Genomic DNA, 12,724 nt, shown 5'->3' on the forward strand with positions numbered 1-12,724 from the left:
AAAGATGTAATCAAGATTACAGTTACATTTAGTAAAAAATGTGGGTCACTAGCAGATTACAATTAGAAATATATTTATTGTATATTCTATTGATTGTATATTGTGTATTTATCCAAGTGGCTGTGCACTTAAAATATTGACTCTTCCTATTGTCTACTTTATGTTTGTATATCATATGGTGCAAATAAATAAAACTTAAAAAACCTAAAACCCTGGAGAAAAAGACTTACATGACTTTTATATTGTGATACTTGTATTACGTTACTGATTACAATTTTTAACAGGTAATTAGTAATAGTTTCGGATGACATTTTTAAAGTAACCCTCCCAACCCTGATAGTACTGTACCTGTAAGTCTCATGTTCAGAGTGTTTTGGTTACCTGAAGGCAGCTGAAGACAGCGAACAGGTAGTGGAAGGAGATGATGTCACTGTTGACCGCCATCAGACCTAACAGCCAGGTGGCGCTGAGGAGCAGCAGGAGTAGGAAGGCCAACCTGAGAGACGAGCTGGACGAGAAGAAGACAGGAGGAAAGGAGGAGAGTAGGGGAGAAGAGGAGAGGAATCAAGGAAGGAAGGAGAGAGGTGAGCCACCACACATTTCACCTTTTTCACCTAAGCCATTTTGTGTCTAAACGGCAGGAAGTAACACAGGTGCAAGCAAAACATTAAGGAAGGTTCTGGCACTGGAACACCTAAATGGATTGGAAGTTGGAAACTGGAAAGCCTCATTAATGTTTTGCTTGCACCTGTGTTACTTCATGCCTTTTAGACACAAAATGGCTGCTGGTGAAAAAGGTCAATGAACTGTTAACAAACAGCCTAAAAGGTCTGGAAAACAAAATTGACTCCAGCCTGCTTCACTGTGGTAAATGGTAAATGGCCTGCATTTATATAGCGCTTTTTCCAAAGCGCTTTACAATCAGTAGGTACATTCACCCATTCATACACCTCTTTTATCCAAAGCGATTAGTGGACAACCCGCTCTACCTCCTGAGCTACAGTCGCCCACTGTCATTGGTGAGAAAACTCACATGGCTCCGGACTTCTCAAAGGTCCGGTGTGTCTGACCACAAGCTGCTCTGGTTGCCAGGAAGAAGATGGCCATGTTGACCTGAGAGACAACAGAAGCAAAACAGAACCTCATCACATTGTCATTATCATCAAGTAAATAAACTGGTAGGTTTCAAATGTATGATTTGGTTCAAAAGAAAACATGAAGTAAGGACATGCATCTCAGAAACAACATCAAGGAAACACAAAGTCAAAAGAGTTGTTTCCGTTTGTGGTCCTTGGGGTCTCAGACAAACAAATCAAAACAACAAAGAACATGCATTGGCACATATTAAAAACTACAAGCTATTTACAATACTAAAAACTATTAAAAAATAAAGCCGTAAGCGGCAATACCAGGGGTTCAAGCCTATTGCCCCCCAAAAAAACACAGATAAAACACACACACACACACACACACACACACATACACACCATCACGACCACAGCGATGGGGCCTGCGATGCTCCAGATCAGCGTGTCGTGGACAGACAGCCAGCAGAAGTCTGAGTTCCCATAACCCTGAGGATCCAGACCCACTGCCAGACCTGCAGAACCAGACACAGTCAACCAATCAATCAACCAATCAATCAATCAATCAATCAATCAATCAATCGATCAATGAGCCCTATTTTCTTTGTATGTTCAGCCATGGTAGCTATTGATCATGGTAACTATTTTTCTTGTGTTTATTCCAAACAAACAAAGCTTTATGAAATCAGGTGAACTTTCATGTGAGCAGAACACACATTGAATTATATTTATTACAAGGCTTTGTTGAATTCTAATTGGAATCATGGCATTCTATGTGCTGCTATTTCTATATTTACCACTGCTAGGTACTGTATAATATGTTATGCACGCCCTTCTGAAATACTGGAGGACCACGTCCAGTCAATCCGCAGTAAGAAGTCTGGTAAATTTAACGGTTAATGTAGCTCATTCGTGACACCTGGTTAAAAAAAAAAAAAGTTACCGCAGCTTCCTTTGTAAGTACCGTAAGCGTGTAATAAGCATCAATAATGTACAGTGAGCAGTGTCAGGCAAGTTACTGAAAATGTGTAATTATTTACAGTTATAATCAACAATCAACATTATCCCTTACATCAAACGTAGCAGATCATTACCAATCACTGTGCTGATCACATGAACATGACGTGTAGCAGAAGGCAGCTGAAACCACCATGCCCTCTGCTCTACAGCTGCTGCAAATACTCTGTGTGTGTGTGTGTGTGTGTGTGTGTGTGTGTGTGTGTGTGTGTGTGTGAGAGAGAGAGAGAGAGAGAGAGAGAGAGAGAGATGGACCACAAATGGACCACACTCACAAAAACACACAGAACGCACAGACAAAAGAAGGTGGTTTACAGCTAGTATTCTGTGAATGGACGTGTGTGTGTGTGTGTGTGTGTGTGTGTGTGTGTGTGTGTGTGTGTGTGTGTGTCCAATATGAATGCTGTGTGGACAAAGTGATGTTTTTTGCATCCATATACACTCTCTTTGTGTGTGTGTGTGTGTGTGTGTGTGTGTGTGTGTATGTCTGTCTGTCTGTCTGTGTGTGTGTGTGTGTGTGTGTGTGTGTGTGTGTGTATGTCTGTCTGTGTGTGCGTGCGTGCGTCTGTGTGTGTGTGTGTGTGTGTAAACATGTGTGCATGTAAAAACATGTTTTATATATTGTGTGTCTGTGTGTGTGTGTGTGTGTGTGTGTGTGTGTGTGTGTATGTCTGTCTGTGTGTGTGTGTGTGTGTGCGTGCGTGTGTGTGTGTGTGTGTGTGTAAACATGTGTGCATGTAAAAACATGTTTTATATATTGTGTGTCTGTGTGTGTGTGTGTGTGTGTGTGTGTGTATGTCTGTCTGTGTGTGTGTGTGTGTGTGTGTGTGCGTGCGTGCGTGTGTGTGTGTGTGTGTGTGTGTGTGTGTGTGTGTGTGCATGTAAAAACATGTTTTCTACAACAGCATGAGTGAATACTGGATTCTGATTGGCTAGCAACAGTGGTAAATACGCCAACAATCTACAGTTCGGCTCCAACCGCAGTATCACTCCGCTCCCTGATGCTGACTCCGCTCCCTGTGCTGACTCCGCCCACTGTTAGCCTGTCAGTCTGCAAATCTTTAACAAGGAAATGGCCGAAATCTAACAAGGAAATGTCCGATTTCGTAGTAACGTTTGATTTACTGGGTGGATTGAGTTTTGAGCAGTGGTTAGATGAAGATGAAGGTGAAGTGAACAAAGAACGACATGGTGAAATTGGGGAGAGAGAACTGGCTGAGCTTGAGTTGTCACGAGTTCGGACTAGCGGGAGGTCGGACTAGCGGGAGGTCGGACTAGCGCCCGGACCCCGAACCTGGGACTGTCAAACAAACAAACGCCCTCTGCCGTCACCAGATATCAACACACCACCACCAAAACGGGCTGCTTTAGATAACTGTTTAAATAACTGTACTTTTACAGGCAATGTATCAATAACTGTGAATCCCCGTTAAGGAATAGGTTTTTTGGCTCAAAGGCAACTAAATGTTTAGTGCAATCATTGATCTTGTGTATGGAACTATATTCTGTGGCGGAAGGATAAATGTATTCTGAAACCAGTAATGATTATAAATAAATGAATTGGATGTTACAATTGTGTATTTTTTATATTATTTGGTAGCTGTTGTAGAAAACAAATTTACCACTCGAGGTCGGGGTTTGTGGGCACATTTACCACTGGTACAGGGTTTATAGCACTCGGCTTCGCCTCGTGCCACAACCCTGTACCAGTGGTAAATGTGCCCACAACCCCCTCCCTCTCGTGGTAAATTTGTTAATTATATATTGTGTGTATGTGTGTGTGTGTGTGTGTGTGTGTGTGTGTGTGAGTGTGTGTGTGTATGTCTGTCTGTCTGTGTGTGTGTGTCTGTGTGTGCGTGCGTGCGTGTGTGTGTGTGTGTGTGTGTGTGTGTGTGTGTGTGTAAACATGTGTGCATGTAAAAACATGTTTTATATATTGTGTGTCTGTGTGTGTGTGTGTGTGTGTGTGTGTGTGTGTGCGTGTGTGTGTGTGTGTGTGTGTGTGTGTGTGTGTGTGTGTGTGTTTATCTGTGTTTTTTGGGGGGGCAATAGGCTTGAACCCCTGGTATTGCCGCTTGCGCATGTGTCTCACCGGTGATGACGGCGGGAAGGCCCCAGCCAATAGCGTAGTAGAACCTCATGTGGCCGTGGTTGATGTTGCGGATCTCAGTCAGCATGCGGTAGATGTGCAGACTCTCCACCAGCATCCAGGCAAACGTGCACATGTAGGAATAATGCAGCAAGATGGCCGCCAGCGTACACACAAACTGAGGCAGAGGAGCAGGGACACACATTTCACTGGATGACAAGCAGCTAAAACATTTTTAATTAGGTATTTGTCTTGAACCAGAAGACGATCTGAAATAAGACTATTTCCCAAATAAATTGCAAGAGATTTTGTATTTTATTTTAATCTTAAGTCTTACCGCGTTTTCGGTGCGGTTGATCCCGAAGAGGAAGAGGAGCTGGGAGAGGAAGATGGAGGCCACCAGGTTCTTGTGGATGCTGTGCAGGTTGGAGCGCAGCCTTCGCAGGATGGCCAGCAGGAGGAAGGTGATGAGGAGGGCCACCAGAGAGGACGACACGCTGCTGTAGGTCAGGATCTTCAGAGGCAGCACCTCACCGTGCTGTGGACCAGACATCAGCAGCGCTTCAAGCTTCCATTCACAGCCTCCGGACGCTTTATGACACAGCAGTGCTCAGTAACTAGGGATGGGACCATGCGTTTATCTCACCATACGATTCGATACGTGGGGTAAAGTTTATGGTTTAATAAAATCACAATACTGTGGAGTGCGCAGGAACGAGGAGACAGATCTCTGGATCCATCGTATGTTTATTCCAATACTCCACCTATACACATTACATACATGCTATGCATTGTATGTTACCGTAACCCGGCTAACCATGTCCCCCAACAACCCGGAAACCCCTGCCAGGCCCGCTCACTCGTCTCTGAACGCGTATGCACGTAGTTTTGCAGAGCTTTTCTTCTGTGGTATCGTCGCCCAAACGGCTCATTGCTACTTTATCTTATCAAAGGGAGTTTCATAAAGTTATTTTGACCTTTTATCATGCACATATTCATATGAAACTTGACACATAGACTGTCAGATATCTGCAAATAAAAGCGACTTGCGGCAGCTGACAAACAACCTCTTGAATAGCCCGCAAAGAAGGAGGAAGTCCGTCACTCGCGTCCCCCAACTAAGCTGTCCGGGTTTGGCGAAATGTGTCCGTACATGGCGGCAGTTCCGTTAAGTACTTACTGTAAGTACATCCACCCTCATTGGTAGAGAGGAGTAGTGGAACATGCCAAGTGTAGTTGAGTAAAGTATGATCTTCATTTTGAGTGTCTTAGAAGGTTGATCAGGGCATTATAATATATTAGATTGATCATCCAGTTATTCAGGGATGCCAATGTACCAAATTATTGTGTGGAATGCAATCCTTGATCTGTTGGTTCCTTAATTGACACTGATTGTCTGTGCTGTGTTTGTAGGAGGGGCTTAGGTTATTGGTTATTTACCTATTATTATATGCACCCTTGTGAGAGAGAGAGAGAGTTCACTCTGCCTTCATCCAGGCTGCTGGCCTGAAAGTTATTTTTGAGTCATTTTTCCATTTTGTATTCTGTTGCAACATAACAAGTCAAACGCCTGGTTTTGTCACAATAAATGTGTTGTGGTGAACCTGAAGCCTGCCTCAGCCGTCTACCTTCTTCATCTCCTGCTCGCCATCCTAACGAGGACAATGAAAAAAGGGAATCTCCTGGGGGGAAATGGGAGGGTTGGTAATTCTAGTCACAGGGTTGGAGCCTCACCTCTCTCCTGGAGATGTCCATCAGCACGGCAGCGCTGCCGGCCGCAGCACAGCGGCAGCTGATGTGATGCCGAGTCCTGCTGAGCAGCTCACAGCCTCTGGCTGACCAGCCACCACCACTGACCCTGCAACACAACACACACAACAGAGTCAACTACAGACCAGCCACCACTGACCCTGCAACACAACACACACAACAGAGTCAACTACAGACCAGCCACCACCACTGACCCTGCAACACAACACACACAACAGAGTCAACTACAGACCAGCCACCACTGACCCTGCAACACAACACACACAACAGAGTCAACTACAGACCAGCCACCACCACTGACCCTGCAACACAACACACACAACAGAGTCAACTACAGACCAGCCACCACCACTGACCCTGCAACACAACACACACAACAGAGTCAACTACAGACCAGCCACCACCACTGACCCTGCAACACAACACACACAACAGAGTCAACTACAGACCAGCCACCACTGACCCTGCAACACAACACACACAACAGAGTCAACTACAGACCAGCCACCAGTGACCCTGCAACACAACACACACAACAGAGTCAACTACAGACCAGCCACCAGTGACCCTGCAACACAACACACACAACAGAGTCAACTACAGACCAGCCACCACCACTGACCCTGCAACACAACACACACAACAGAGTCAACTACAGACCAGCCACCAGTGACCCTGCAACACAACACACACAACAGAGTCAACTACAGACCAGCCACCAGTGACCCTGCAACACAACACACACAACAGAGTCAACTACAGACCAGCCACCACCACTGACCCTGCAACACAACACACACAACAGAGTCAACTACAGACCAGCCACCACCACTGACCCAGCAACACAACACACACAACAGAGTCAACTACAGACCAGCCACCACTGACCCTGCAACACAACACACACAACAGAGTCAACTACAGACCAGCCACCACCACTGACCCTGCAACACAACACACACAACAGAGTCAACTACAGACCAGCCACCACCACTGACCCAGCAACACAACACACACAACAGAGTCAACTACAGACCAGCCACCACTGACCCTGCAACACAACACACACAACAGAGTCAACTACAGACCAGCCACCACCACTGACCCAGCAACACAACACACACAACAGAGTCAACTACAGACCAGCCACCACCACTGACCCTGGTCAGTGGTCCTCCACTGGTTCGCTGCAGGGCTTTATGTCCGGTCAGCTATTTTGTACATATTGTTCACCAATGACTGTAGAAGCTCCCATCCTGGTAGACACACATTGTGAAGTTCGCAGATGATTCAGTCATCGTGAGCTTGTTACAGTGGGGAGTGATTCCACTCTTGTCCCAGTGATAGACTATTTTGTTCAGTGGGGCAAGAACTGTTTTTTAAAACTGAATGTCACCAAAACAAAGATATGTTTTTGGATCTTAAAAGAAACCCCTCCACGCCTATTCAAGCAGGTCGAGCCTTACAAATGCCTGGGTACCATGATCGATAATACGCTGAAATTTATGATAACACTGAAGCAATCTGCAAAAAATCCCAGCAACGACTGTACTTCCTTCGGAAACTTAATTGGTTTGGTGTATGTCCTAAACTTATGACACTCTTCTACAGCTCCATGGTTGAATCAGTCATCAGCTTTTCTATTCTGACTTGTCTCCTCCTCTCAGCAGGAGATAAGAACAGGCTGCAACATAGTGAAAGTAGCCAGTAAATTGGTGTTAAACTGCCTGATCTGTCTCACATACTGTATTCTGCAAGAGAGGAATTTCTAAGGCTCAAGCTATCCTAAAGTGTCCTTTTCACCCTCTGTATGGTGAGTTTGAGCTGATACCCTCCGGACGGAGATTTAGACTACCAAAGGCCAAGTCTAACAGGCTGAAGAATGTTTTTATCTTTCAGGCCATCAAACTGTTAAATGCCCATGATAACTCACTCAGCTGAAGAGTTTTGTATGTACAGTAACTAGGCACTGGGGGGGCGAATGATGGTTCGAGTGTCGGCAACACACACTCTGATTTTCTTTGCCATTTGATGTATTCATGCATTTGTATTATTCTTTCTGTACCTGAGTCTATGTTTTTACCTGACTGCATGACACATTTTCCCTCAGGGACAATACATTTGACTTGTCTTGAACATGAAACGTTTTGGCTCCAAAAAAGGCGACGTGGTGAAACGTCATAACAGTCTGCCTTCGTTGTCGCTAGCTCATTGAATTTGATTTGGTGAACTACAGAGCACCCCGTTAACCCTGCAACGCAGCAACCTTCCTCACAGTAAGGAGTGGTTCCAGTAGACGCAGAGCGGCCGTGCTCTATCCTCCGTCTCCAGCAGGGGGAGCTGCAGGGTGGGCGGGGCCAAGGGGGCATGACCTTCTCTGTACAGCACCGTGCTGACCACGGGGCTGTTTATGACGGGACGGCTGGGTAGTCTGCACACGCACACACACACACACACACACATGCACGCGCGCACACACACACACAACACACAACAATTTGAATATTTAAAATTTTCACAACAACATAATGTATTGTATACACTGGATAATGAACCACCGTCCAACGCCTCCGCCTGCCCCGGTCGTACCGGAGGCTCCTGCGGTCGTGGTCGTAGCTCTCGGGCAGAAGCTCTCCCAGGGTGCGGTAGACAATCACCACGGCGACTGGTGGGGGGTGTGGCACCGCAACCTCACGTTTCCTCCTCACAAACCGGGGCAGAGACTCGGTCGGAGACTCGGAGCGACCGGCGACAGTGACGTCAGTCTGCACAGTCGGAGTTTCAGTCGTCATCTCAGTGGAAACTGCCGGCGACCACAAGGAAATATTTTTTTGTTCGACTGTTCATTGTGTCATTTAGTAGTGAAACATCTGGACTGGGACTGCAGAATGAACTTAACCCTATAACGGCAAGTGAATCAGACATTATTTGATACATATTTCATACAAGTCTTTGAGACCGCTACATCATCAGTGTGATAAAAAAAAATCCTGAAACCCCCGATGTATACAATCAAATACATGCAGTGCCTACCCCTAGCCACCAGGGGTAGGGGTAGGCTCTACGCCTCTACCTAAACTATTTTTTGTCTATTTTATTAAATTTTTTGTCGAAGGTTAATTACATTATGCTATCAAATGCTGCTCAAAATGTCTTAAAGATCATCAATGTAAAGTCAAAGAAGACCTCTGAAATTTGACTTTGAGGCGCCCCCCCCCCCGCCGCACACACACACACACACACCACCCCCTAATTTTTTTTTCTTTTTCTAAATACTGCTCTGGATTAATATAAGATATTTTTTGGAGAATACTCCATAACGTTGAAAATTTACAGGCAAAATAACTTCAGCAAATAGCTTCTGGCAGACTGCCTTTTTAGCCCGTTACCTGGTGCGGCTCTGATGTCATCAGTGTGTGAAGCAGGGGATTCTGGGAAGAGTACGGTGGCCTGCAGGTGGTCGGGAAGGTCGACCTGGAGGTCAGAGAGACGCGGCATCTTCCTGCTTAGCTCCAGGTAATCCACCGAGAAGACTGACACACACACACGCACGCACGCACGCACGCACAACACACACACACACACACACACACACGCACACACACACACACACAGACACACACACACACACACACACACACACACAAAATGCAGCAGCTGTCTTGTTTATTTTTGTATCTCTTCTTCTTGGTTCTTATTGCTGCATCATCTAACACTCTATCAAACATGCAGGGGTGTTAGTCTATAGTCGTGTTTCCATTACCCTCAGAAATGCGCAAAATCTAAATATCGCAATAGAAATTGGGTAATGGAAACACGTGAATTTCGAAAAACCTCCCAAATATCGCAAAAAGTTTTTTCGCTCTCATGAGGTGGTTTTTCAGACGTGTCGATATAGCAGTTTATCGCAAAAGTGTAATGGAAACACATTTTTCGCATTTGCACGTCATGTGACCCATATTATCCCTTGGAAAATAAGTTTGGTAAGTAAGGTTCGATAGCCGTGTCAAAACCTCCGCAGCAAGTGGAAAACTTTGAAGCAACGCTACCTAGCAGAAAGACGAGTGTTATGCAAAAGCGTAGCCGGGCAAATTAGATAATGTTTAATGGCAGAAATCGGTCCATGGTGACAGCAGGCTGCCTGTGTGCGCGCATTTGGCACAGCGGCGAGATGAGAGGATGAAAAGCACACACTGGTGCGGTGGTGCTGTCTGAAGTGAATACAGTGACTGTGAGTAGGCTAATACATTGCACACGTTTCAGGTGCAATTATAGAACCAAATCAGCCTTTTCCCCCCTCCATCTCTAAATCGGACCAGTTGTAGGCTATTAGGCTACCTTTTTTCCTCTGCCTGTCGCGCTGACTGCATTCACGCAGCCAGCAACATTTTGCGACTCATTTTCTTTTGAATTGATAATCAGGCTCGTTTATATGCATTGTAACTTCATGTTGGGATTTCCATTGACCATTGGTTGGATTTGAGCATGCAGGGGACGGGATATGGGGCAGATCCCCGTGCGTAATCACTGTGGCAGCTGCTGCAACGGAGAATCACTCAAACGCAACTTCAATGGAAACGCCTACAAGTCGCAATTGTACATTGTCGAAGTTGTAGAAATATCGCAATTCTTTTGCGAAAAACTGTAATGGAAACACAGCTTATGACATGATGTGCAGATGGGGTATACACCGTTTGTATACTAACTAAGAAATGTGCAACGATACGTAACAATATAGTTTTGTGACAGAACTTTCACTTCAGTGATTTTGTTTCACAAATACTGGGTAGAGTATAAATGCAAGAAATAAAATACATTTCGCAGGGGATTCACACACTTCCATTCATAAAATTCACCCTGTGCGCTCTTGTCTGTGTTACGAAGGGCAGAACGTGGTGGCTTCCCACATACAGGGTCTTTGAATTTGGCCGTGGCTCGTCACATGTCACCAACCAACCAACCAACACAGCTGCTTGATGGTCATTCCCCCCGGCTCGACAATTAACATTATACAGGGTTGCTGTTTCTTGACTTAAGGCCCAATTATGCTCAACGTTAAATATGGATACGCATAAAGATGGAGCTTTCTCTCCGTACTCTGTGTTCATTTCGTGTGTAATTCTATGGATACAGATCAAACGGAGCAGTACCACACACACACTCACACATTTGACTCTCTACTGCCTACTACTGGGTGTATTGCTTAACATGATACCAACGTGAAAGACGCATGGAAGTAAAGTATGTGGGCAGTATTTTCGTATGAAAATGGAGCATAATTGGGCCTTAAATCCAAGAGGTTAGGTAGTGTAGAAAGGACCCCAATTATGTACCCTCGCTGTACCCCCCCTGAGCATACACACACTACAATAAACTACACCTGGGCGAACTCACTCATGTTGTGTGTGAGGATGGTGAAAGGCTTGAGGTAGGTGTTCCGGGCGTTGCGGGCGAGGTTCTGGGCGTAAAGCTGGAAACTGTGCAGCAGCCGCTCGGCGCCGCCCTCCGCCCGCTGCAGTTGCTCCCAGTGCAGCCGGGTGGCCGGGGCCAGGAGGGAGCTACCGGCACGCACCACATTCTGACACACACAGGATGCAACGTCACTCAACATCATCAACAACAACAACAACAACAACAACAATAACAACAACAACAACAACAACAACAACAACAACAACAACAACAACAACAACAACATCATCAACAACAACAACAACAACAACAACAACAACAACAACAACAACAACAACAACAATGAAAGTCATGGAGGCTAATCGCTGCATTAGATACACCAAGGGACATCTGTGGCTTAAAAATGAAGCCAAAGAGGAAGTGCCTTAAACCTGCATTCTTTCTAATGGTCAGCAGGAGGCGACTCCACTGCTCGCACAAAGAAGTCAGATTGTATAGAAGTCAATGGGAAAATGACCCTACTTCTCCCTTGATTTATGGCCTCACGAAACACTTTCACAAGGAATTTATGGTCTCAATCGCTAGGTTAAAGTCTTCATCAATACAGCATAATGTTCATTTTGTAAATTATGGTCTAATTTTTTTTTTTCACATTTCTGTTTATTGAAGTTTTCAGGGCATAAATGATACAGCACATCAGTATTTAAATTTCACTGCCTGTTATAGGACTGGAAAGACAAGAAAAACAAAAAACAAAAGTAAAGATATGTGTATACGGTCGTAGGAAAACAGGTTCACTGGAAAAGAGGAGGAAAAACAAATACCTATACCATACCCTCCCTAACAGCAACAGTACACAAGTAATATTCTCACCCTGAGATACTTCCTTTTTCTTATTAACAAAAACAAAAACAAAACAAAAGTAAAACAATAATTGACATAGTCCGATCCGATCACCCATCAGAAACACAGTGCACAAGTACATGATCAAATATCCATAATCTACACAGCCCACCCACACAAGAGAAAAGAAGAGAAGACAGCACAGCAGACAGACATCATCAGGCCCACACATCACAGAGAAACAGAAATCAGTCCTTTGGGATCTCAGGAAACTGCAAACCCTTCACCACCCTAAAAAATAGTCCCCATGTTTTCAAAAATCTAGTTGACGAGCCTCTCATCGTACACCGAATTCTTTCCAATTTAATAAAATAAAGAATATCTCTGATCCATAAGGAATGAGAAGGTGAGCTAACGGATTTCCATTTTAATAGAATTAGGCGCCTTGCTAAAAGCGTTGTATAGGCCACAAAGCCTGCTTGGTATTTTGATAATGATACTGTGGGGG

General features: G+C 45.0%; 1 protein-coding gene across 1 annotated transcript in view; it reads right to left on the reverse strand.

Moving 5' to 3' along the window:
* Positions 1–12,724, reverse strand: part of LOC310793065 (cadherin EGF LAG seven-pass G-type receptor 1-like) — a gene marked incomplete at both ends in the record, with an annotated part of 81,118 nt that overhangs the window by 3,573 nt on the left and 64,821 nt on the right. The window contains 10 exons of the mRNA XM_083654812.1: positions 382–508; positions 1,034–1,113; positions 1,488–1,600; positions 4,195–4,369; positions 4,529–4,729; positions 5,926–6,049; positions 8,237–8,392; positions 8,551–8,764; positions 9,351–9,435; positions 11,342–11,539. Of these exons, the coding sequence (XP_083510938.1) occupies positions 382–508; positions 1,034–1,113; positions 1,488–1,600; positions 4,195–4,369; positions 4,529–4,729; positions 5,926–6,049; positions 8,237–8,392; positions 8,551–8,764; positions 9,351–9,435; positions 11,342–11,539 (1,473 nt within the window). The remainder of the gene's footprint in view (positions 1–381; positions 509–1,033; positions 1,114–1,487; positions 1,601–4,194; positions 4,370–4,528; positions 4,730–5,925; positions 6,050–8,236; positions 8,393–8,550; positions 8,765–9,350; positions 9,436–11,341; positions 11,540–12,724) is intronic.

Source organism: Poromitra crassiceps, assembly GCF_964638095.1.
Source record: "Poromitra crassiceps genome assembly, chromosome: 18".
Classification (NCBI taxonomy): Eukaryota; Metazoa; Chordata; class Actinopteri; order Beryciformes; family Melamphaidae; genus Poromitra; species Poromitra crassiceps.